General features: G+C 40.7%; 1 protein-coding gene across 2 annotated transcripts in view; it reads right to left on the reverse strand.

The window, feature by feature from the left end:
• The window catches only part of SHC3 (SHC adaptor protein 3), a 44,638-nt gene extending 23,338 nt beyond the window's left edge, over nt 1–21,300 (reverse strand). Inside the window, exons 1-3 of one of the 2 annotated variants that reach the window (XM_056848526.1) lie at nt 20,687–21,300; nt 7,301–7,371; nt 1,097–1,160 (exon numbers count right to left, since the gene is read on the reverse strand). In XM_056848526.1, the coding sequence (XP_056704504.1) occupies nt 1,097–1,160; nt 7,301–7,371; nt 20,687–21,208 (657 nt within the window). In that variant the 5' untranslated portion in view covers nt 21,209–21,300. The remainder of the gene's footprint in view (nt 1–1,096; nt 1,161–7,300; nt 7,372–20,686) is intronic. The other variant, XM_056848527.1, reaches the window with a different exon arrangement.
• Nucleotides 21,301–27,861: the final 6,561 nt, after the last annotated feature.

The following is a 27,861-nucleotide window of genomic DNA, read 5'->3' on the forward strand; positions in this document are numbered from 1 at the left end:
CTCAGATCTCAATAAGGTTTTTAGGGACTTACAGCACATTCCTGAGCCTCCAGGGCGAAGGCCAGGAAGGTGTCGTGCCGGCATCCAGGCTGCCCGAACTGGTATCCGGGCAGCTAACGCCGGCATCAGCAGCCTGAATGCCGGTGGAAAGACCCAGATGCTGAGGGTTGCACAGATTTTTTGCGCTGGGAGGAGGCAGCGCAGCCACGTTGCCTCCTAAGCCCGGTGCAGGCATTCCTCTCAGGAATGCACTGCTGGTCAAGCAATTACAATTGCTCTTGTTCTTTGATCACATGTCCCATTTCTATTTGTTTTGCTATAATAATGAAAGATATCTAGTTTGTAAATCACTCAACATACACAGTGATGTATAAAATAATTAATAATAGCTCGGTGGGTTAGGGCTGAGGTTATCTGATCATACTTTGGAGAACATTGTAGTCTCAGGAAAAAAACATAGCATCTTTTCAACTCAGAGCAGATATAACAGCTCTATGAAGGCCATGTAGACTGGACCTGGAGGAGGAGTGAGGAAGATGTACATTTGGGGTAGGAAATTGGCAGAAGTATAATATATTTACCATAGTGTGTGAAGTGGGGGAGATTTTGCCTCAGGCACCACGCCTATCTAATAGTACATATAAGGTTGCCAGCCTCCAGGTGGCAACTGGAGATCTACTATTATAATTGATCTCCAGACGACCTAGAGCAATTTCCCTGGAGAAAATGGCTGCTTTGGAGGGTGGGATCTGTGACATTATACCCTACTGAGATCCCACCCCTCCCCAACTTCCACCCCCAAAATCTCTAGGTATTTCCCAACTCAGCATTAGCAATCCTAAGAACTTAGTTTGGGCTAAAGGTGATGAAATCTAAGATTTTATTTATTCACTTTATTTATATGAAGTCCTTGGGAAAAGACTAGGTTTCACATCTGAATTTGTGTAACGTAAATGTGAAAATAGAACTACAGCAATGTTGTAGCACATTTGTAATGATGTTTACACTATTCTCTACTTGGCATAAATTGCAACTACCTCTTCCTAGGCTGAGTTGAGGTAATACAATCAACTTATCAAGGAAACAACACAAATACCTTTCTTTTTTTGAAGGCTCCTTTGGTGCCTGGCACAGCTTCACAAACAAGGCTGATCGCTTCCCTGGAGAGAGAGAGAAAAAAAAATGTCTATAACAAATGGCTATGCTTAGCTCCTTCATTACCTTTAGGAATGGTGCTGGAACACATTGGTATGAGTCTCTACAACTCTACAACTACATTGTGGCATTACAATGCTCACATCAAAGGAAAAGAAGTCAGAGCAAGAGTTTTTTGTGTAGCCAAGCATTTACCAGATTTATTTCATTTCTTGAGAAATAATGCTACCGAAATTGAATAAGCATGTAAAATAGCAACCAATGTTCATTTAGGCATAATTTTTAATAAATAAAGGCTGCAGTTTTAAGCACACTGAATAAGTCCAATTGAGCAATAGCTCAGCCGGACTTACTTCTGAGCTGAGTTTCATGCACTGAACTGATCTGAAAACAAGGGCTTCTGACTTATTTCAACTAGCCCCTATTTCCAGTCATTGGGGGTTACCACATTATGTATTCCCACCGATGTATTAAGAGTTTGAAAAAAATACTGTTCGCACTTTGTTTGCCCCCTTTAGCTGTGAAGACGTCTTCCAACCATTTTTTAGCCGTGGTATCCAAAACCCCTTTTAAAGCGATGTTTTTTATAGCATTTTCAAACTCTTAATACTTTAAAATACGGCAAACTATCCTGGGCCAATTCACATCACTCCCCACCCAGGCCCCCAGGAACATATAAGTCAAAGTAAGTCTGATTATCATTTAAATGCTGGATATCACAGTCTGGGATCTACATATCTGAAGAACCATCTTCTCCCATGTGCACCAGTTACAATCATCAGGCTCCACCTGCATGGTGTTCTTCCAAGCAGGGTGTCCGATGTATTAGAAGTTACTCATTTCACAGCCCTAAAATTGCCTCATGAGTTGCACAAGCTTTCACACACTTTAACTGCCCTCAGTAAAAATCTTGCCACCACATCAATTATTAGTGGATCCTGCGCATTCATAAGGAGGGAGTCCTTGATGCTTACAAGTTGCTGTATTTGGGGCTTATTTTCTAAATTTTGCTAGAAGCCAGCAGGCCTTGGCCTGTTGGTAGGTGGGGGAGGAGGCGTTGCTAGTTTGGGGGTGATTTGATTATTTTGCTTTTCACTTCACCAAAAGTAAATCTTGCTTGCACTGAAAAAGTGATTTACAGGAATATTGTGAAATGATTTTATGTGCTATGTAGTTGCATTGCTTAGATTTCAGCTAAGTACTGTCTAATGCTAAATTTACTTAGATCAGAAGATATCAGCTGCAGGTAAATGGTATGATTGCCAACATAAACATGATATAGTTATTATTACATAGACACAAAATGTACTGTACTTGCACACTATATTGCATAGTGTAATATAGTAAGGAAATATAGACTTCTTTGCCATATTGGACTTCCCTAAAGTAATAATGACAGATATTTAAACAAACAAACAAACAAACAAACAAATCTTTAACTGAGATTAAACAGTAAATTTTGCCTCAATGTATTAGAAGGAAAATTCAAAAAGACTTCCCTCTCACAAAGGCTCTGTCCCTGCAACAGTGGTGAACCAGAAACACTGGAACATGTCCTTCTCAGGTGTAGGTACTATAAGGAGGACGGGGAGAAGATTCTTGGCCCTTTTTTAAGAAAGAGCACTGGTTATCCTGAATCTGTTAGAGTTAACATCCTTCTTAAGGATGGATTTTCTCAGGAAACAAAGTTAGTGGCCAAGTTTTGAAAATAGTATTTAATTATAGGAAATCTAAATAGAAATGAAAAGTTGTAGAGGGGACTGATTGTTTAAATTTATATTGTTGACCAGTTTTTAAAGAGAGTAATATTTTGTACAGTGTTTTAATCAAATGTATTGTTTTATACTGCTGGTTTGGGTACGCCATGTAACTGCAAATATTTAATGTTTGGTCTAAGGACCATAATAATAATTAATAACACCTCAATGTATTTGCTTTTCCCAAGGGTATGAAGATATGGGATCAAGAAGGAACACAAACCATACAAGGAAAGTGCTAGGGGAAATTGTGACAAAATAATACAATTTGCTGACAGATTTCTTTGCAATAGCAATGAACAAAGAGGGAAAGGCTGTTACAGTGCAATTCTACACAGACGTCCTCCAGTCTACACCCGCTGAAATAAATTAATTTGCATGGGGGGGGGGGTGGAGAATGGGATGGCAGTCTTCCTCAACTCCTGTAAAAGCATACTGAATCAGACAAGAAAGGAGTATATGCTTCTTAGTACAATTTGTAGCTTAATTATCCACATTTTACAGGCACATATTCACATATTTGTCACAATGTATCGATAGATAAGAGAAAGTATTTCTGAACTAAACACATCCCACTATTTTTTTAATGCCATAAGTACAGAAAATTTCCTTTTTCTAATATCTCCAGCTCAGACATCAAAGTAAACGAACTTAGGAACCATATGTTACGTATATAGACTTTAAGATGTAATTCTGAGAGCAGACCAATGCTCTGTTTGCAAATATAAAAACTGCATGCAAAGATTATTGCTGCAGACAACAATACTTGCCACCTGGATGCTTATTTGTCAGCACATTCTTTCACACAATTATGGCAATTACATGTCAGTTAGGTATAGCACCACATGTCCAATTTTATTCAGTCCTGCACCAAATTGCATGACGGTTGCTTCCAGCCATGATTGGGACAAGCAAACAGAGGTCATTTATGCATGGTTAGTATGTCCCTAGTTCGTCCCTCTCTTGTCTCACACTTTTATATCCCAAGATTGGAAAACTTTATGCATGGGTGTTGCTTATTGTGAATAAAGTCCTGGGAGTCTCAGGAGCACAGCATAATCACATGTAGAAATCAGGAAGCGCCTGAGTCCCCACCCCTTGAAAAAGCTGCATTGTCATTGGCAGTAGGACTTACTCTGACAAAAACATCAACCCCCCACCCACCCCCTTGGGTGGCCACTTCACAACCCTTCTTGCAAAATGGAGTACAGAGTTGCATCCACAAAAGAAAAAGGTGGGGGAGATTCTCCATCATACACACACTTCTGAAACTGAATAGAATAGGCAGTATAAAGGAAAGTTCTCCTTTCGTCCCTGTGAATTGCACAAAAGAAGAGGGTGGCTGGGAGATTCTCCATCATACACACACTGATGAAACTCACTAAAAAAAGCAGCCTCCTTCTCTAGGCTGCCTCGCCGTATTTATAAAAAAAAATTTCTGCTGCTTTGATGTAATATCGATATATCATCAAATCACCTAAAATACTAATCAAAATCGCAGAGAGAGCCAGCCGAGCCTAGGATCGAGCACTCACTTGTCCTCACCCATGGGTAAGTCATCACCCAAATGTGGGGGAGGGGAGAGCGAACACACAATCCTAGCCTCCACTGCCTCTCCCTGTGATTTTGGGTAGTATTTTGGATAAATTTGATGATACATTGAAATTACATTAGAGCAGCAGGGAGGGAAAGTGGCAAGGGGGCCAGAGAAGGAGCCGACCATGGCCGCCTCTGTCTCCAATATGGCTTCTTGGGGCATTGTGAGGGGGATGGCTGAAGGCTGGGTGAAGGAGGAGCGGGAAGAGGATGTGGAGAATCAGGGCATATTGGGATGTGGAAAGATCGACTTTCGGCTGAACTATGCACCTACTCAGATCTGAGATAATCTTGGAAGGAAACTTAATTTTGGGATAAAACAGGGATTGGAAAACCAGGGGAAATTGCAGAATGGAAGCGAGCTGAGCCCCGAGGGAGGGGAACATTACTCATAACCCCCGCGGAGAACGGAGACAATCATGGGAGAATCATGAAATAAACCAATCATGCACAAATGACCAGTCACCAAAAATTCAGAAGAACTGAGTATTCTTCATTTTGTAAAGTTGCCACATCCTTAAACTAATAATTGACAAAACCTGATCCATCTCTGAAAATAGTTTTTTCAGGCATTTCTACAGATTCTGTAGTATTTTTTACTCTTTCTAAAGCCATATCTGATCAGTCTGATTGTACTACAAAAAAAAGCCCACAGAGATATCATGTAAAAAACCCATATAACCTCTAGAATAAACAGCTTATATAACAGTGATGGGAACAAACATTATGGACCCTGATTTTAACAGCTCCTCTTCAAAAGGACAGCTGTTTGGTTGAAGAAATACATATTGGGTGGTATTATGTCATATAATATAATCACAAAATATAAGTCTTGATCTGAATTTGAATCATACCATCCCCAAAATTCTGAAAGAATTCTACTCTTGAGTTCAAATTCAGACCTATTTCTAATATTAAAATATTAATACTATAATTTATTTTGTTTAGGCCATCATTTTTCAAATAGGAGACCCAGAAACTTCTGGAGGTTCACAGGGATATTCAAGATTGGGGGAGGGGCCATTGTTATTACTCAGCAAAATCAAAGGATGGGAAACTACTACAAAGGTGACAAGCTTCACAGAAGGAATCTTTTCTGATTCCCTCCTCTTCCCACAGCATCCACCTGTGTGATCTAAAAAGCAACTGCTGAGGGTTGGGACAGCTTCAGAAATGGCATAAGATGCAGTAGAAGTGGCTGCCCTGAGAAGATGGACAGACAGAAATCACCCCCTTTGCTTGCTCAGTCTCTGGTTCCACTCATGCAAAAGCTCACGTGAGTGGTGGTGATTTCTGCCACCACCCAGTGCAGCCTTCCCATTACATCCCACACAATTCTCTGAGGTTCAACCTTTGGGAGGTCAGGGGACTGCCATGAGAAAGGGGAATCAGTAATGGCCTTGTTCTTGAACTTCACTCTGTTTACTGTAATGTAAATCCAGGCTAGAGCTTTTCCAAGAGACAGAAACCACAACTAATCTCCATGGAGACAACTGCATTATCCGTGAATATAATTGTTGATTTTCCCCTCGAAGCAAGCCTATTGCCATCGGTCCATATAGCAAAATATTTGAAACTATGCTGAAGCATTATCCATTTCATTTTAGCCTACCCCTGAGGATATCAGAGTGGTATAAGAGGTTCTCCCCTCCTTATTTTATCCACACAACAACTCTATGAGATAGGTTTGGCTGAGACAGAGTGACTGACCCATGGCTTCGTGACTAAAGTGATGTTTGAACCTAGGTCATCTGAAGCATAACATATTAGATTAGGATACCAATGTCTTGTCATCTTGAAAATGCCCCCTCCCCCAAAAAAGATAATAAAGCTTAGAGTTCAAACTTAGAATGAAGCAAGTAGCTGTATTTTCTCTCCTATATAAGAGCCTCTAAGAAACATTTTTTTCCAGAATAAATCAGGGATGCTTAAACAATGCTTAGAAAAATGCTCTTTACAGTATCATGTTATGTACTTGCTAATGGTTGTCATATCAGTATATATCATTCTCAACATAGCCTCATCTGTGGATATTTAAATCCAGAGTTTGAAGCCTTGGGCTGACAAGACAGATCTTTCTATAAAGATGAGAAAAGCCCCAGGTTTGCAGAAGATTCTGAAATCTAAATATACATATAACAGTATTGCCAGCATTTAAGCCTTGGTTTCTGTCAGTAAAGACAGGGGGAGGGGACAGGGTCCTCTCCAGGGCCATCTTGACCTTTGAGGGAGCGTCATGGTGCTGAGTGGTAAGCTGCAGTCAAAGCTCTGATCACAACCTGAGTTTGATCCCAATGAAAATCGGTTTCAGGTAGCCGGCTCAAGATTGACTCAGCTTTCTATCCTTCCAAGCTTGGTAAAGTGAGTACCCAGCTTGGAACTCTATGGAAACCATAGAGTTTTTGGGCAGGATTGCTAGAGCATCCCCGTCACTTCCGGGTTAAACCAAAAGTAATGTAGCGCATCGAACGCGGGCGCACCATCACAGGTGCGCACGCGCATTGCGCACTAAAGCCACGGCCCCGCGAAGCTCCTGCCGGTGGAGCAGCGGGGCCTGGCAAGCCTAGTTGCCAACCTCCAGGTGAACTGATCTCTATCGGCTGGAGATCAGTTATAACAGTGGGAAATCTCCAGCTACTACCGGGAGGTTCAACCCTACTGCAAATCAAAGCAAAACATAATAGGCTAAACACAGTCTTTGCTTTTTGAGCTCTCATTCAGATGACGTGTTTATTTGGGACAAGTAGTTCAAAAGACAACTGGGGGAAGGTATTTGCTGTACCTCAGCTTACCTGGTAATTTGAGTTCTAGTATTGAAGTCAAGAGATCTCATGGAGCGTAGGACCTCTATACATCCCAAATACTATAAGGAGAAAGAAAATGTAAAATGTATATTATAAACATAATTGAAAGAAGCATTATAAAAGAAATATAAAAAAGCAACCTAAGGCCACAACCTAAGGCCTGTTAAGCCCTGCTCAGATGTTTACTACTCACTCTTGGCCAGGCTCACTGTCACTAGGGTTGCGGGAGGTTTTTGGGGCAGAGCCTGAGGAGGGTGGGGTTTGGGGAGGGAAGGGACTTTAATGCCATAGAGTCCGATGGCCAAAGCAGCCATTTTCTCCAGGTGAACTGATCTCTATCGGCTGGAGATCAGTTGTAACAGCAAGAGATCTCCAGCTAGTACCTGAAGGTTGGCAACCCTAACTGCCATAGTGCTGAGTATCTTGCTATGCCCAGCTGTTACCAAACAAATGAGTTCCTTTCACACCTCACATGGAGAGACAAAGTTAGGTTGGCTGGGTTTTACCTGTAATTTGGGCATGCAACCTGGTGCCTAGTTCGCCCATTAGCTGATCTGGATTCACACTTTTTTTGTTTTTTAAAAAAGAAGAAGCAAGTATCCAGGGCTTCTAGTCTAAATATGAATCTAATTTTCTACTTAATTTGTGTAGGGAAATAGGACCATACCATGTTATCTTTTTTTCTAGCCAATGATGGAATTCTTGCTTGTTTGCCAGAGCTTTTGATGGGGTTTAAATGGTACGCCTCTTTTAAGGGGGAGGAGGGAGAGATTTGGAGTTTGTTATTTTATTTTATTTTTCATTGGAAATGTTTTAAAACTATTATTATACTCCACCTTGAACAACAAGGAAAGGTGGGATAAAAACATTATAATAAATAAATAAACAAATAAACAAACATGGCTGTGATCAACAGACACGGCAGCAGAAATGGGTAACTTGATTTGTGCTATCTACTTCTCAGGTTTTCACTGGTTTCAAAAATTAAATAATTATAAGGGAAAGTATTTCATGCCTCTTGTGTATTTTCCAATTATTCCACAAAATAGCACTAATGTAATAAAAACGGAGTCTCCCTCTTGGAAAAATATAAGATAACGTTTGTCAGGTGTAGAACAGCAGCTCGGCCCTGCCTTGTTTAACAATGAAATCTGAAATATCACTAGGGTTGCCAACCTCCAGGTAATAGCTGGAGATCTCCTGCAATTACAACTGATCTCCAGTTGATAGAGATCGGTTCCCCTGGAGAAAATGGCCACTTTGACAATTGGACTGTATAGCAATTGGACTGTATGGTTCTTCCCCTCCCCAAACCCTGCCCTCCTCAGGCTCCACCCAAAAAACTTCCTACTGGTGGCAAAGAGGAACCTGGCAACCATAAATATCCCCTTGGGAAAAGTACAATTTATAGAAATAATACAATGTGAATATAGACCTTAAAAGGGGGGGAAAGGAAGCAGCAGTAAACTGTCAGCTTAACATTTTCAGAAATGCCCGCTCAGAGATATATTCTTTAAACAATATAAACAGCAGTCTCAGAATCAGCCGTTAGTAGTGCTGGTGCAGAAAATCCCTGAAAAGGCTTGTTGACAGTCAGCCAGCTATTCACTATTCTAAAAGCTGCAAAATTAGAAATTGCCTCCTTAAGCAAATTTGAATTCATGGCTGTCTGAATGCAGTCTGTCTCACTGTTGCATTACAATAGAAAAGAGGCGCCCGTCTTCGAAAACTCGCCAAGATTTATTCAGGTTGAACTGATCACTTGTAGGGAGATGCAATAACATAGAAACGGCTCTTCTATGGAGGAAAAATCCATGGTGTTAATTGTACATGAACTATATGAATATGTATTGATTCAGAAATTTTATTTGTGAATGACCACATTGTGTAGGCCCTGTATCTGAACTGTCTTCTAATGGAGGAGGGTTAAGAATAACAGATCTCCAGTAAATCATTCTAGTTTATGGTTACATTTTAGTTTTACTAGAACAAAGAATCAAAACAACTATGAATACTTATTTGGGGAAAAGATTACAGAATTGTTGAAACTAAAATAGGGCTAGGCAGATATCATTTACATTAACTAGTGTAGTAGTTAAGAGTGGGGACTCTAATCAGGAGAACCAGGTTCAATATCCCACTCCTTCACATGAAACCTGCTGGGTGACCTTGGGCCAGTCTCAGTTCTCTCAGAACTCTCTCAGCCTAGTGGAGACAGGCAATGGCAAATCACCTCCAAAACGCGTCTTGCCTTGAAAACCCTATGGGGTAGCTATAAATCAACTGTGACTTAGTGGCAGTCAAATCCAGGTTGGCTGTATTTCCATGCAACTTTTTGACAAGATGACCTTTTGCCCTAGCTGTGATCTTCTATCATCTTGTTAGGTTATATACAGATCTGCGCAACCAGATTATGATAGGATTGCCAAAGGAAAACCATTAGACTGTTCCTGAAAAAGGAGGATGAGGGATAGAGCTCCTAGTTCCTTAAACATGGCTGCTCCATAAATCTGGAAATCTGCAATGTTACAATCTTTCTTACATGTCTATTCACCTCCATTTTTGCAGCACGCTAAATAAACATATGAAGATACATTATAAGTCAGACATTGTTCTCTTTTGCTCAGTATCGGTTCCTCTGAGTGAAGTCTTGCATCACAAAACTCTGGATTACACATGTACTGGAAATGTTGTGCTTCCCAGGCAAACATGGGCCCAATCAGATTGCAGCATGTATGGAGAAGGGGCTTTGGCCTCCCCCTCCATTTTCCTGACCTGAAATGTACCTGGAAAGCTGCTATTTGCCCCAGGAAATTATACATGCTGCCATAATTACACATATGTTTCCCAACAGGCAAACAGTGCCCCCTGGGGCCAATTCAGATTAGGAAAAAAAATAGATTCAGGGGTTCTCCATATGCATCATGGTCCCAGTCCAGATTAGGCGCTGACATACCTGAAAAGCATGGAACTTTTAGCACATGGGCTCCAAAGTGCCAGGGATGGCTGCAAAGACCTTTGTAACATGTGAACTGGTCCCTAAGCCTGATCAGGCAGAGAAGGGTTTCTCTGAACTCTTGATGACTTCGATTATTTCGTTGAAGACATTATGGACTGAACCTGAGAGTTTCTGGATGCAAAGCATGTATTCTACCACTGAGAGCATTTTCACATGGCTTTATTGTATCGGTCCTCGTCCCAGATTACTTCATTTTATCCCAACCTCCGCACATATTCTTCAGCTGCTAGTTTCTGCCTCACACTTTTCCAAGGGTTTTTTCCCTGGTTTTTTGGGGACCACTTTTTACCCAGATCTTTTTGTAACAACTGGTTTTGATTTGCGTTTGTTCCCATGTGTAATGTTTCCTGGGCTTTAGTTACACCTACTTCCAGCCCACTTTTTGTTGACTGGACTATCATGATGATAAAACAGCCCCATGGTCCAGAAATTTGTTTTTTATTTTCTTACAAGTTTTCAATAATAATAAAAAAAATTCAACTCGCTTTATAGTGATAAACTCCATATCAATATATTGATATAAGATGGCTCAGGTGTAGTCATTAGTGTTTCAGGTCCATCTCTGAATGTACCAATTCACTTCCCCTCTGCCCACCATGGAAAGAAGGATTTTTTCTTGCATAGATCTGACAGTGGTAATAGATATAAGATGTGCCTCATAAGCCTCCCCTCCCCAATATTATTATGGGTTTTAGGGGTTGTTGTTATCACTTTCTATTTTGGTGAGGTCACATGGCAATTCCCACACACGCACATTTTTTGGTACCACAACTGATTACAGAATTGCTATCATGGCAATCTGTCAGCCAATCACTGGCAAGGAAGTACTGTCAGACCCAATCAAATCAGTTCACATTGTGGGAGGGAGCTGTCAATCACATGCAAAACTGTTCCAAATGTTGTCAGTTCAGGTTTGTTATCCAAATCAACAAACTTTGTATAAATGGACAAGGAAAACCGGGGTGTATTTGCTCCAAGGCTATGTTTCAGACCATTCAGAAGACCAAGTTACCTCCATATGAATATGAACTCTGTGCTGTCTCAGCATAGTAAAACAATTGCAAAGTACTGCTTCTTACACAATCACTTATTAGCTAATGAATTAGCATATCAAGCACTCCTGTTTTATCAGGAGTTATTGTAGTCTTTAGTGTCTTCTGCTGATGTCATTGTTAATTACAATAAAATATAATAGAAATATGTTGTAATAGAGTGGTAGACTTGGGCCGGGGCACCAGCATTTAAATCCCCACCTACCATAACATTCATTGGGTGCCCTTGGGCCCCAGCCTAATCTGCCTCAAAAGGTTGTTATGAGAAAAAAATGGAAAGAGAAGCAGGAGCCATGTTTGCTGCCCTAAGACCCTTGTAAGAAAGGAAAACAAACAAAATAGTAGATTTTTAAAAATAATAATTATAAGCAACGGCAGCAAGAAATACAATTGATTATGAGGATGTGGTTCCATATTAACATACCACATCCTCATTAGCACATTATCTTGATATTTACAGGACAATGATTAGCACATTACCTTTGATACTTTTTGCAGGACAATGATTCAGCTCAACCCAACCCCTTTCTGACTATATATTACTCTTCCTACACACTTGACACTGAGAGACACTGTCCTTCAGTGTTACTCCTCTGAAGATGCCTGCCACAGCTGCTGGCGAAACGTCAGGAAAGAAAATACCAAGACCACGGTTACACAGCCCGGATAACCTACAAGAACCAATGAACTCTGACCGTGAAAGCCTTCGACAAATACAATTGAATTGAGCTTTTTTGTTATCTGCACTTCTCTGTCTCTTTCAGTATGAACAAGATGTCCAGTAGGAACTCTCCCACTGGATGATGTGAGCAAGTTTGATATTGTATGTGACAGAGAAGTATAAGTCAGGTGTGGTCTGTACCCAGTTGCCATTTGATCACATGCAAAATGGCTCAGATCAACCCACAGAATGAACAAAATGACTGAGATGTTGTCCCGATCACATGCAAAATGGCTCAGATCAACCCACAGAATGAACAAAATGGCTGAGATGTTGTCCCGATAAAGCTGATCCTATTTATTGTTGTCACCTTGTTGCTTAACAAGGACATTTCTCTAGAGCAAAATACATTGAGGAGACGGATGCTAATCTTTAATGGAGGCGTTCAGTGCTTTCCAGAAATTACTTTGTAAAAATCAATCCCTACAGTGCAATGATTTGGTTTGTTTGCCCTCCCCTCAAAACCCATTAGAGCTTTGTTGGGCATTTTGCAAAGCTGGCTGTCAACTCTTTGCCCATTTTGTTCTCTTAAACAATATTGCTTTTAACTAACTGGGTCATTGCTCAGATCATTGCTCAAGCTAGTGTGGTCTGATGGCTCGAATGCTGCTGGACCCAGAGGCACTGTGTCAACCGCCCATTCTCCCATAGAGTCACCCAGAAGCCCAAGAAAGTTTGATTGACCTTTAAGGTGGCGACATGTATTTGTTTGCTTCATTTATCCCCTGCCTTTCACCCCAATGGCAACCCAAAGTGGCTGACATCATTTCCCTCTCCTCCACTATGGTCACACAAACCCTGTCAGGTAGGTTAGGCTGAGAGTTTAGAACTGGCCCAAGGTCACCCAGCAAGTTTCCAAGGCAGCATTCAAACCTGAGTCTCCCAGATCTCAATCCAATACTCTACCACTAGGGTTGCCAACCTCTAGGTAGTAGCTGGAGATCTCCTGCCATTACAACTGATCTCCAGCTGATAGAGATCTGTTCACCTGGAGAAAATGGCTGCTTTGGCAATTGGACTCTATGTCATTGAAGTCCCTCCCCTCCCCAAACCCCGTCCTCCCCAGGCTCCACCCACAAAACCTCCCGCCAGTGGTGAAGAGGGTCCTGGCAACCCTATCTACCACTTACATCACTAATAATAGAAAGACTGCTAAGGAATTTGTACACTAGGATGTGTTATGTAGATTATTTGTAACAATTACCAAAGCCTTTATAGCAACAAAAGATATATCAGAAGTTCTTATTTTTTATTATTACAGAAAAGGTAAGCAATGTTTTCACCAAACATAGCAACATAAAGCTTTAGACATATGTATATTTTATTTCATCTATGATAGGATAGTATAAAATTCAGTTCCATAAAGAAATGTTGGGAAACATTATTTTATATGCATGACATAGACTCCTAAGAGGTCAGTGTATATTTTAGAATTCCACTGTGCAGACGTGAGTTAGTAACAAAAGATATTTCAGAAGTTCTTATTTTGATTATTACAGAAAAAGTAAGCAATGTTTTAACCAAACATTGCAACATAAAGGCTCAGACATGTACAGTTTATTTTATCTATAATAGGATAGTATAAAATTCAGTTCCATAAAGAAATGTTGGGAAACATTATTTTGTATGCATCACATAGATTCCTAAGAGGTCAGTGTATATTTTAAAATTCCACTGTGCAGCTGTGAGTCAGAACATTTTATTTTAGGCTCTTCTTTAAATAGCTCAAAGCTGTTTGCAATTAATTTCCTGATCAATCGTAAGATGTCTAGGGCTGTAGCATGAAGATTTACACTTCAAAGGGCTCTTAAGATTCCACTGTAAATAAACGATAACAAAAATAGTAATAGCAAGCGTGAATTTATAAAATATACAGAGAGAGAGAGAGAGAGAGAGATGCACCACACAAATACGCATTATGCATCAATACAATTGTTCTTTACTCTGTACTTAAGGTGAATTACCGGTATTACCAAATTATCAAAACACTGTACCCATTTGTAAAATAAATCTCCAATAGCATCACAGAGGTTAATTTGGGCAGTTTGTGTCACTCATCTTCCAGCAGCCCTTGCACACACCACACTTTCACCATATCAAACTAATTGTTATAAATCTGCTTCTAAGGTGTGTCAGAAAACCTCCAAGAGAGCTACAGAAAGTAGCTATGGACAGACTGCTCAAAAATATGATTTCCAATCAGGGGGCCTCACTTGTGCACTTCCTGACCTGGCTTCTCCCTCACATGCCTGGCATTCACCTGCTGCTTTACCCTGCCTGTGTTTCACCTGAGATTGCTCTGTTGACATGGTTGCCAACCTCCAGGTGGTGGAAAAAATGAAGGCTCAGTGCTGTAAAAGTATTGGAGAACCAAAACAGCACAGAAACAATATAAGAAATGCTTAATTTTATAAGTGAGTAAAGTGCAAAAGTGACAATAAATATATACAATATAATAAAACAAGATACAGGTAAATAATATATCTCAATCCAGCATGTCAAGGACTTGGAAACCTCTCAAGTCCATTCGGATGTAAGTCCAATAAATCCAGTAGTTATATAGGAAGAATATTTCCTTTATGGGGATCAGTTGAATGTCTTTTCAGACTATATTTCAGTACGCTGGAAATCAAGCAACATTTGCAAAGCCACAATACAGGATGACAGGACGTGTTGTCTAGATAATAATCAATCACGTTTCGCATTTGGCTTCGTCAGCTACATGTATCTGAATCAGACCTGTCTAATTCTGCATCAGGTTTCCACAAGCACCCAGCTGGATGCATCCGAGAAACTTGCACACTGTGATTTTCTTCTCCTAGCTGTATTCTGGGAGGAGTCCCAATCAAAGATTTAATGTGCTTTACTGTGTTAGGTTGCAGGCACGGAGCCTTCATAAAGCAATAAATTTTCTCAGCTTTGTTTGTCTCATTTCTCTCTGCGCCTAGCAGGCTGCTTGAGTGGTATCGTCTGTGTTCAGACGATACCACTCAAGCACATTAAATCTTTGATTGGGACTTTGGAGGCTGGACTGTATGGTATTTTACCACACTGAAGTCCCTTCCCTCCCCAAACCCTGCCCTCCTCAGGCTCCACCCCCAAAATCTCCAGATATTTCTAATGTGACTGCTTTAATGTGACCAGGTTTCACTCTGATGTGTGCCAGTTCATTTGTTTGTCTTGTCTAATCTTCAGTGGATTCTAATTTGGGGGTTTTTACATTTCCGCATGTCCCTTGTCTAACTTCTATCTCACCACTTGTAGGTAAGGCCCTGACTATATCTTTTCTCTAAACAAAAAATATGGCAAGATTTCTGTGGATAAAATTCAAACATCCACTGGAGTGTTCCGGACTCTACTGTTGTATGAAATTAATTTGAGATTTGAACTGTTTTGGAGAACATACTACCAAGAATACACTAGGACTTCTTTTTTTTAATCACATTAATTTCATATGAATAATAATCTATTATGGCAAGTGCTAGATAATGAAATTCGTTCAACATATGTCCTGGTTTAATTCAGCAATGATTATTTCTACTTCAAATGTTGTTGTTGGCATTATTAATGTATATGGTGCTTTACAAAGTGATATATGCCAAAAATGACATGTGCACTCTCAAAGCAGCTCACAGCCAAAATTTCAACAGTGTATGGAAAAAAAGGGGAAGGAGCATGATGAATGATGAAAAGTTTTGCATGATGAAAAGTTACTATTAATTTGTTTCTCCGGTTATTAATAATGTTACACACGTCACTCACTAGTTAGAATGGGTTTTTCTTTTCTTTTGAGCCTGTTTTGCATCAGTCTGTTGTTGTTTTCTATGTGCAGTGTTGTTTGTGTGTGTGTTATGTTAAGTGCTGTCAAGTTGCTTCCAACTCATGGTGACCCTGTGAATCAATGTCTTCCAAAATGTTCTATCATCCTTGCTCAGGTCTTGCAAACTGAGGGTTGTGCCTTCCTTTATTTTAACCTGAACGCAAGGGTAGGTTCGTCCGGGTATTCACAGATCATTTATTTTTGGTGAGAAGCAAGAAACAGCACCCTCAACTTTCATGCTGAGTTGAGGCTTTTAGCCTCAAAGAGTTGTAAGAGGTGTTTATGGTCCTGTAATTCAAAGCTGTTTTTTACTTAGAGCTTGGATGTCTTTGCATGGACTAGTAAGCAAGTTTCTGGCCACTACAAAAAAAAGAAAAGAAAAGAGAATGAGCAGGACCGCACCTAATCACATTACCAGACCTGGGGTAAAAAACGCTGTCTCCAGGAGTGGTCTACCTCACTTGGTCACTGACTATCAGACAAGGGCTGTTTTGATTTTCAATATTCTTTGCATTTCATCATGTATCATTTCCCAATATTTTCTTGCTTTTTTGCAAGACCACCACATATGACTGACGTTACCAAAATGTACATGTTAAAATACTGTGGAACGGTTTGGTTTCCATTTAATGCACCAATCCTGTCATTCTCAATATGTTTAAAGCTGAGTATGTATCACATGTAATTAACATACCGGTACTCCTGTCAGTTTTCAGAAAATACCTATCATTATCAGTAGTTATGATAACGAGAAATGCTCAGCTGAAATGCTTCAGTGGTAGGCTGGATAATAACATTCAACAATTACTTTTTAAAATCAGGTATTGTCATTTTTATTCTTCTTGTACAATATGGGTTTTGTGTTTTAGTATGCATTGTCATTCATGCCTTCATTTGCATCTGCCTTGAATATGTCATGTCTCAGAAAAGTTGTCATTCCCCAGCGATGTGTTGGACTTTTAAAAGCCTTAGTTCTTAACAGTGGAACGTTCCAGCTTTAGTTACAAGTCTGTGTAAAGTTAACATGTTTATTTTATCTTTATTTATTTATTTGATCCATTTTTATCCCACTGTTCCTTTATCAATTTCAAACTAGGCTACTTGTACATAAGGACCACTGAAATCAGCACGCTGAATGCACACCTGATTGTGTACAGGTTTAAATGTTTAAAAATATCTTCGCTGTAATATTTGTAAAGGGAATCTTGACTGACATTACCAAAAGAAAAAGAGAAATAAAGTAGAATGTTAGTACTTTAAAACACACATGCACAACTTCAATCTTCTGCCTGTTAGTTCTTTACATGTTGAAGCTAATTCCCCTCCCCTTCCAAGAAAGATTTATTTTATAAAGGATTACACAAGTCTTTAACCCTAATCCGGTTTTGAACATCTAGCTGCACTAATTAACAACTGGGGATCCTCAGTGGAGATGCACAGCCTTCTCTAAAAGCATATACAGCCAGTGCAATGGGATCCGGATGGACTTAGTGATATAGATGGGAATACATATGCAGATGTGCAACTTCAGGCACATTGATTGCCTATGCACCAGATCAAGGCATATTTTCCCACATACTATACAAATAGACTAGCATCTTCCACTGCACAAAGTTCTGATAATAAAATATTACATTATGGCTTTTCAGACCATGTTTCTTCAGAAATGTGGGCAATCACAACTGTAATGATTAAAATAACTATTGCAATATTAAATTATAAGTAATAAAAATGCCTGTTTGCTTCCCATTGTTAGCACTGAGCCTTGTCAATTAACTGCAAAATTAATAATTAGGCATTGGAAACAAGTCAGAATTTTCCTGAAAAACTAGTAAGCTGACCATTTAAGTCACATAAACAACTATTTTATTGCACAAAATCAATTAATCTGAAGGGTCAGAAAGATTCTCAAGTTCAGTTTCGTTTCCCAGTGAGCCATATGCCCCCCCCACACACACACACACTACACTTCTACCTGCTTATGTTCTTCTAGAAACATAACTGTAGACAACCAAAAAAAGCACTGAGATGGTTATCAGCTAATACCATTTCTATTCCCTTTGGGTTTTTCCTTCAATCTCACCCTCTCACACACAGGCATTCAACAATGTTGACATCATAAAGCACCATTTCTAAGACCTCGCCATATCTTGATGAAACGTACATAATATATGTGCTGAAGTCAATGGAACTGGAATCCACGTCTCCCTTTGCAATTAATATCAAGGCAATTACGCTGTTTTTTTTTACCAGCTATACACAATTCCTTTTCTAACATGCTTATGGATGCATCTTTCCATGAAAAGGAGCAAAAGACGACATCTGTATTTTTAACATGTCTTCCCATGCTAATTTTTTTTGCAAGAGGAATGTACATTCCAATGCAGTATCAAATACCGAACATTACTGCTGGCATCAATTCTATGTGTCTACATTTTTTTAAAAGCAAGAAAATAGGACCAAAGATCTTGCAGAGAATAAGCCGATGATTTTATAGTGCTATGGAGATGTCCATTTTGCGTGGTAGATTTTGGGGTGAGGAATCATGAATGGCTAGGACTGAACTTCATACTGAAATTTGCTTTTTCTACCAGTTATTAAAGCGTACCTTCTTCTTGGCAGAATCATTCAGCTATGGGCCACCAAAGACACTTTATTGGTTTATACCATGTAAAGTTATGGTAGCTTTGATGATTAACAATGGATGTAGCTAAAGTCACACTAAATGCTCAGAAGAACATGGTGGTCTAAAACTGGTACAAGTCCCCCAAATATGTAATATTACCATTATCATCTTTTCATTGTATGCTGTGTATTGATTTGATATTTTGAATGGACAAGAAGTGTTTCTTAACATGAAAACTGTACTTCTTGTGGGAATGAACTTTGCTTGTTGATAAATATTCAAAAATACTAAATGCAAAAACAGACCTGATCAGCATAGCTTAGGTTAAGTATTTGTAATGAGTAGGTGAACAATAAAAATATTTCTGTCTGTCCACTTGGTATCACGCTGTTTTTGGCACTGTGTTTTTAATAGGCCTTTGCTGCGACTCTTACATTTGAACTGACTTTTTAAATATTGCTGGGATGTATTAAATCATATTTTTATTTCTTGTTTGCTGTTAAGTAATGAAAGGGCCATGCAACATCCTCTAATACTCTTGTAGACTCATTGGCTTCTCTGCGTATCTAGCAGTGAGTGTTGCCCTTTCAAAATATTTTTTTTATTTTATTAAACTTATATCCCACCCTCCCCAGCAAAGCAGCAAACCTAAAAAGGCTTGAATTCTAAAAGTCAACACGTGCACATAGATCCTATGATAACCACAGATAATGAAAACAAAAGCCATCCTGACAAAATTATTATGTATACATGAGTCATAGCACCTCAATAATAAAATATAGGTATTGGTCAATTTTCTGGACTTGGTAGACAGCAAGCAACTTTGGTAGGCAGCATTTCTTTCTTGACCAGAATATTAATTTAGTAAGATAATAGCAGAGAGAGCTACCCTGAGGTCCATCCTCAGATTACTTGCCTCTTTAATTGTCAAACAGCACTTAACATGTAAGCTAAGGCAGCAGTCATGATCTCATTTCACTTTATATACCATGGTCAGTTTGATATTACAGGGGGAAAACCTCAGCCTTTAATAAATATTACTCACCAAAACCCCTGGTTGCAATTACCATCATTAAACAATCACCATGTCTCACAGCCCCATCTGACCAAAGAACATTTTTAAGATAGACGGATAGATACTTAATATGAACCAAGGGGTCTTGAACTAACTGCAAGTTCAAGAGGATCCCTGTTGCACTACTTGAAATGCTGTAACTTTTTCCTTTCAGAGCATCGACCTTATTTTGTATACATTACAATTTCTTTTAAAGATTATTTTTGCCTAGCATTACAGCAAATTAAAAATCTGTTCAATTAGGAAGACTTTATTATCTAAAATGTAATGTTTCATCCAGGTGCTCTGTATAAACAGGAATCTTCCGTTCCTGTCAAGCCAGTCATCGGATTAATCTGTAAGCTTTATGTTATACCCTGTTCTGAACAGACCTTAAGAACATTCGAACGTGTCAACCACATTGACCTAGAAACATGCGATTTTGGGGGGTTGCTGCTCTGCATCTAGACTACTGGTGCACTGAAATGAAATGCTGTTAAAGTGGTTGAATGCCTGTTATGTAAAACAAGACTGCATTTTGTCTGCACTGCTCAGAGACAGAATATTTTGTGTTTGCAAAATAAGACAAATACTGCAAGCTGTGGCTTTTGCCCAGCACACTTTTGAAAATTTAAAAACACAGAGAGAGAGACAAACATAGATTTCACCAGAGATACATGAAGATTTTAATGTGGTAAAGGTAAGCAGAGGACCACCCCTCACAAAGGTGTTACTCTTACCTCTTGTACTAGAGGTAGCACCAGACACACTAAAAACCTATATCTACAATATACGTGCAATATTCTAAGGAGAGAAGGAAAACCAAGCCTTTTGTTTTAGAAATATTCTTTTCCCACTGCTTTAAATCATTTTAACTGCCAACGAGTCAACATGCATGTTTCCTTAATTAGAACAAATTAACATGGTTTTCTGACAATGTCTTTCTGCACTTAGCATTCCTCACAAGACTCCCAGAAATGAAATGTGCAAACAGAGGTCCTCTCAGCCTCCTAGCCTGCTGCTGAAACAAGCAAAGATTTTCCATTGATTAAGAAAAGAGACTGGAAAGAAAGCAGACCAACCTTCACAATGTACGTCACCCCGGGTCCCAGTATCTTCTCATTCGAATGCAGCCACCCTTGGGAGACTTTGTTGGCAACATTGCTCCCTTGATGGCAGTCTTCACCTCCCAGGTGCATTTCTTCTGGCCAGCTTTTTTTCCCTGTACTCATCTTGCTCTTGTCCTGCCGAGAAGATGGAGCAGCAGAAGCAAGGTTACATGTGTTGTCTGAAGCGTCTGCTGCCGAGCTACCCTGCAACTTGGAGCCAGCGAGCTCCTTCACTGCAGAGGAGAGGTTTTTGATACCCAAAAGGCTGCCTGTGTTGGAGAGTTTCAAGTGGGACACTTTGTGCATAAGAGTGCAAAGAGTAGTGGGTCCATCCTGGTCCTTCTGGAGAACCTCAGGCAAGGCCAGGTATGGTGACGGCGCCGAAGTTGTTCCACCTGCTGAGATCTTGCTGTTCATGGACAAATTATGAATAAGATCATCAACCGATGTCACCGAATCATTCCTGAAGCGGTTATACTTGGTACGTTGAAGCATGCCCTTCTATCTGGAACGGTGCATATGTCCGTGCAAATCAGGGAATTCCTGTGCTAACATAGCAGACGATTCAGAGCAGCAAAAACGGACAAGTAAAAATTTGCTTATGTGGGGAATTTGTTTCTTTTAAAGAAAAAAATTAAAGGAATTTTGCTTAAGGTTTCATGGCCAAGCTTGGTAAAGCGGTGGTTTTTGTGTGCAAGAGAACGATCCCAGTCCTGCTCAGAGCTGCCAAGTCGCTCACAGTAAAAGCATGACTCACACAAATGAGAAGGACCCTTTTCAACAAAAGGCTCAGCGAACGCTGCAAATCACTTCCTGTAGGGGGGAAAAATCCACCCACTTACAGCACACCACCACCAATCCATTCTCAAATTTTCTTTATCTAAAACAGATATTTTATTCTCGTCTTTCCTTCCTACCCTTTTTTACAAGCATAGGTGACTGTCTGTGATAGCTTTAAATAACTACTTTAACTTTCCCCCCTCCTGAATTACTATCCTATTAAAACCTAACACCCCCCGCCCCCCCGGTATTCTAGACCTATGGCTCTATACAATATGCCATAGCTAGGCAAAATATAGTAACATTTTAATGAGTAACATTCTTGTATACCCCAGCACACAAATCACTGACAAGGTTTTCAGACAACCAAACTACACAGTCGCATTCCAAATTCAATGATGAGTGAAAAACTACAAATAAAGAATCTGGTCTTTTTCTTTCAGAAAATCTGAAATCTATTTTTAAGAAGTGCTTTATCTTGGAAGGCTGTTCCACATCATAATTATTCCATTGCTGTTTTCCTTGAGAAGACCACGTCGCCTAATTCTAATTCTTCTTCTTCCTCTCTCTCTCTCTCTCTCTCTGCATTGATAAGTTTTTTTTTAATGCTGCATTACATGAAACACTTATGGCTGAAGAAAAATACTTTCTGATCTATGGCAATGACAAGAGGATTCTAAAACACGGTCCCTTTCAGTCTGACTCTCCACAGCACAAGGTACCTTAACCTGAGATCTCAATGCTTAATTTAAAGTTGAAAATCTCTAATGACAGAAGTCTGTTTAAGACTTTGTAGCAATGTTCTGATATCTCTGTTTTTAAAAAATGAAAATGAAAAATACTGGTGCTTACATTGATAATAGTACACACTTTAAAATCCTAATTCAAAAAGATAGCAAACTGTGTGACATATCAAAAATTTTAAAAGACTCCTTCTATTTGTGGTAAGCATACAACATTTAACATGAGCCATAAAATCTGAATTATACGCTGGTGACTGAGCTCTAGCCACACTGCAAATTATGAATCTGACTAATTATCCTGCGAGAAGACCGATCGGCATAATGGCACTGCAACTTTTTAAAAAGCAAAGCAATCAAACTGCAACATACAAGTCAATCAATTACCCAAAGGGTATCCTGCACTTCTTCCTCTTCTAAAGGGCAGAGTACGTAAAATGCAATCACACAAAAGCATCTTTCAGTGCAGGTATTTAATGAGAATAATTGATGACACAAACGAAGGCAGCACCTCTGATCCCCGTAGTGATGAATGCAAATGTCCTATTCATTGTAAAAGCGGATTTCTAGTGATCTGCAGAGCAGCCTTTCATCACACTGCAAACCTGCTACAGCATCCACACTGCATTCATTTTTTTTCTTTCCTCCTGCTACCCTAGCAACAGCAAATATACATAGTATAGATCATTTCTGGTCTTGTGTTCAGTAACAAGCCGAAATCTCTGTCATTCAGAAATGATTCCCTGCATTAGAAGCAGATAAAAAAATGGGAAAATGTGAATGGAATTCTGTATATGTGAATGAAAGAGCTGGCTAGCATACCAGCATTTCTGTGAATGAAGCAGGGCCTTGCAGCCTCTGTCAGGCAATCCCTTGGATGCTAACTATCTCAGCCAATAAGAAGCAGCCGGGATGACTCATTCAACAAAGACTCGCTAAATAGTAGAAGGTTCCATTTCATACACAGGTAGGTTTCCTTCTTTTTTGTAATGTCGTATACAAATAAACTACCACCAAGGATGAATACATAATCACAAAATAAATAAGGCACACTTCTTCTGACATTTTTTCTGCAGGGAGGTTTTTAGAGAATGTGCTAGAGCTGTTTGCATGCTCTTGTGTTTCTTGTAACACCCTCCCACTGAATTTATTCCTGTAGTTGGTTTGTGCATCCTGATGATCAGAACGTGAACAGGCATACCTGGAGGTCTATGGATGCACACTGCCAGGTACAATGGGAACAAACCAGTCCTTGCATGGTGCACTGAAAAGGCAGGGAACAAAGGTTCCACCCATCTCTCAGCACTCCAGAAGCCAGCAGGATCAGATGCTCTGCCTTAACCCAGTAGTCCAGTGGAACAGTGTAGGTGTGGAGGCCCCTCCACCAACAGACTATGGCTGCTCACATGGCAAAGACTGGGTTACAGGGAAGGACAGGATGGCCAAATCAAGGCTGCGGCTTGTTAAGCACACACCAGAAAGAAAGGGAACCTTGGCAGCAGGGTGCTGCAGGTGGCATCCAAATATTGCCAACAAAGTTTCCATTTTGGTTCATATTTCTTCCCCCCTCCCTATCTTGGTGTGGGACAAGATCATTTGTCTTTGCATGGACTAGTAAGCAAGTTTCTGGCCACTACAAAAAAAGAAAAGAGAATGAGCAGGACCGCACCTAATCACATTACCAGACCTGGGGTAAAATACGCTGTCTCCAGAAGTGGTCTACCTCACTTGGTCGCTGACTATCAGACAGTGGCTGTTTCCACACAGCTGATTTGCCCTGGGTTCAATGCTGTTGGGAAGTGGATTTTTATACTGCTTCATCACAGCAGTGTGGTGCATTTGACACCTCCCAGGGTTTCCTTGGCTTTTATCTGATCAGATAAATGTTTTGGGAAAGATTGCAGCAAAGTCTGGATGTCTGCCATAGGAGTGGAAATGGCAGTCATTTTCCCTGCCCTTGTTCCCACTCTGCTACTGGCAGCATTTTTGCTTGTCATCATAATGATCTAATGATCTAATAATCTGGGTCTCGGGTTCTCTAAATTCTCAGCTTAGCCTTTTTTATTGTTGAGATATAAAGGGAAAGGCATGTCTCCAGATGTGTTTTTAATAGTCATGTTTTGTATAATCTGACCACTGAGGAAGGCCCAAGAGGCCGAAATGCATATAGACTATTGGTCATTTATATCATGTATATCATCAATGGTGCTGAATATTTTTGTAACAGTTCATACTGGTGGTTTTATATGTAGCCTGTATTTTAGGCCCAGTTTTTTTATCTATTTTATTGCATACACCAAATAAATATATTACTTTATAAGGATTTTTAGTTTCCAGCTCAACCCTTAGGTTCCTGGTCACTTACAGGAGCACAGAGAGTGATATCAGCCTGTCAGGGGGCTGCCAACATTCTCCACCATAACCCCCTACCCCCACCCCGATGGTTAGCTGAGCAGGTATGGGGAAGCCCCTGCTAGGGGCAGGGGGAATGGCAAGCCTATCTGATAGGAACAGACCAGAACAGAAACATTTATTGCAGCATTGTGCCAATAAAAATTAAGAAGTATCTGATAGGGTTGCCAGGTCCCTCTTCGCCACCGGTGGGAGGTTTTTGGGGTGGAGCCTGAGGAGGGTGGGGTTTGGGGAGGGGAGAGACTTCATTGCCATAGAGTCCAATTGCCAAAATGGCCATTTTCTCCAGATGAACTGATCTGTATCAGCTAGAGATCAGTGGTAATAGCAGGAGATATCCAGCAAGCATCTGGAGGTTGGCAACCCTACTATCTCAATCTGGCATGTTTGAGGTCCCAATCTGGATACATATCATATACCTCTGTTTCTCTTCCCCTAAGGATTTATTTTGGATAGTTTGCTGGCCGCACTGCTCATCCTCCTGCCATGGCAAATAGAGTTGGTTCACTTGGGTCTGCATGATGACTGCCAGCTTTGCCTTCTCGTTCACTTCAGTTCCTCACTTGCATAGCATTTGGAAGCTTGGAGTGGCTAGCTCTTTGGTGAGGTTGCCCACACTTGGGAAATTCCTGGCAATCTGGAGGGTGGTTGCTGGGGAGAGTGGAGTTTGGGGAGGGCAGAGCTCAGCAAGGTTGTGCTGTCATTTTGTGATGCCAACAAATCATGGGCTCTGTGTCTGGCACCGCCTCGCACCAGCAGAGAGCTCTGGGTTACGTTCATCTTCAGGAATATGGTCTCTGCTTACCAAGCTCACAAAATCAGGCACTGACTAAGTGATGCCTTCAGCCAATATCTATAGGTTGTGCTGGTTAGAGTGGGGTGGACACTTAATGTGCATTGGTGCTTTTCTGTATCAGTCTGCTTGTCAGCAGATTGGGCCTGCCCCATGCGAAGGCATAAATGATACTGACTTTCCTTTGTCTCTCTGGTGAGTACCCTGCATCTTAATTGTGGGCTATTTCACCCCAGCTCTGTTGTTTAGCTAAATAAAGAACTGATTGTAACCTCCTCCTAATTGTCTTTATTGGACTCTATGAGACGATTAGGCATTTCACAGTAGAAGAGATGTGCAACTTCAGGTTTCAGCCTGGAGCCTCCAGCCTGAAGCACAAAGATGAGCTGCTCTGCCACATCCTACTTACAAGTAGGATGAGGCAGAAAGGAGGGAATGGCAGCAGTACCATAGCAGTGCCCCCTACCCCATCCTACTTGCAAGTAGGGGCTAGAGGGAAGGTGCCTGAAGCAGTGGCAGCCAACTTTCTGTACCCAGTAGAACACGGCCAGAGGGAGGAAAGTGTGGTATTGTCCTCAGGGAGCCTGGTATGGAAGGTGAAGAGGTTTCTGTGGACAGGCCCACTGCATGCCGGCCTTTGAGATTGGATGCAAGGAAGGCAACACTACTAGATATAGTAGGAAGGCTGCCTACTCTATCTATGATCTGTACCAGGAGGGAAAATTCATAGACTGTCACTCTCATGGTGGCCATTTATTCTCCCACTCCGTGATCTCTTCAAGTGAGGAGGTTGGGGTTTTTAGTGGATAATTATCCTCCTGGAGTGGTGTAAGGTCTGAGTTCACCTGTTGAATCCCAATCACCAAACGTCCAGACAAGGTATTCTAAGAGGCTGGTTTATTTGGGAAGTATAAGGTGAGTAGCAGGAACTTACAGGGGAAGGTTCGAGGACTCTACTGGGGGGAATACAGACAGGTTGGAACATATACAGAAAACCAAAGGCACAGTTGGTTACCAAGCCGAGCCTGGTTCCCATGGTAGATTACAGTTATCACACAAATGGAGAGAAAGCAGTCATAACAAACTTCTGAGAAACAGAACCTTGAAGGCCAGCTGCCTGGAGCTCACAAGTGGGTAAGTGGAAGCCCTACTCCTTCTTGTAGTTAATGCTATTATTGTATTATTCTATACTTGGTATTTGTTTGAATGCTTGTCTTTGCTAATTCTGCAACCACGTTCTTGCATACCCTTGATAAACTCTGTATCTTATCGCACTCTACCTGAATTCTCAGTGTTCCCTTCAAGCTTGTGACAGCACCTCAACCCTGGTAAAGATCAGGGCATATGCCCAGATTTAGAACATCCCTTTAAGTCAGGTGTGGAATCTAAGCCAGCATCTCCTTCAGCATAGAACAGACAGGCAGCCGAAGGAAGGTTTTCACCTTTACATTCAGATGACTTAGGTCACTTATGCAGGGGAAATTTGTGTTTGGTAAGTTTTCTGCTCCGAATTCTCAAACATCATATGCATAAGAACTCTCCCCCTCCCAATTCCAGGGGTACCTTGTGCTTAATTAGGCATCCCCAGTGAATCACACAGCTTCTGAGTCCCTCCCCCTGAAAACACAGCCTTGTTGCACTTTACTTGGAGGGGGCGGGTCAGCTCTTAAAGGGACTATGTGTGCTTTTGCTGGTTATTCCTCCCCACCTTTCTTCAACAGCTCTCTTCCAGGAGCTGCCTGCCAACCTTTGCAGCCTCTCTTCGGTGTCTTCCTGCACATTTCATGACAGTTTAACTCCCTCTTTTGTGCTTTGCTTTGAGGCAAGGGGTTGGATGGGAGGGACAGACACGTGGGAGGGAGAAGCCAAAATGGGCAGGGGGAGAGAAACCTGAAGTTAAGGGATATACATGGAAATGGGGCGAATTTGCGTCGCTCTTGCCTTGAAGCAGTATTTAAATTAGTTCTAAAGCAGGATCATAGAACTGCGGGGGAAGAACGAGGCCACAGCGAAGTCACGTCTGAAGGTCTGTAAAATCATGAATAATGTAAAGGAAGCCTCGAAGCAGTTCAGCAGGGACTGCAAAGTAAATAGCCCTGCATAAATAACCTCAGTGTGAATTTGGGCTTGGATTAGGCAGTGGGCTACATTCACAATGACGTGTCTACAATGCACATGTCTTTAGATCACGAGGGTTGCCAGCTCCATGTTGGGAAAGTTGCAACAAACTATTGTTTGTTGTTTCATCTGAATTGGACAGAAAGACTAACTACGATTTCTTCTACTGTCCACAGCCCAGGATTAAGTTGTAGTTTTGAATTCTGGTTTTTAGGCTCACGAACAAACTGTAGCTTAAAAATATTGTCGAAGGCTTTCACGGTCAGAGATCATTGGTTCTTGTAGGTTATCCGGGCTGTGTAACC

Source organism: Euleptes europaea, chromosome 4, assembly GCF_029931775.1.
Source record: "Euleptes europaea isolate rEulEur1 chromosome 4, rEulEur1.hap1, whole genome shotgun sequence".
Lineage (NCBI taxonomy): Eukaryota > Metazoa > Chordata > Lepidosauria > Squamata > Sphaerodactylidae > Euleptes > Euleptes europaea.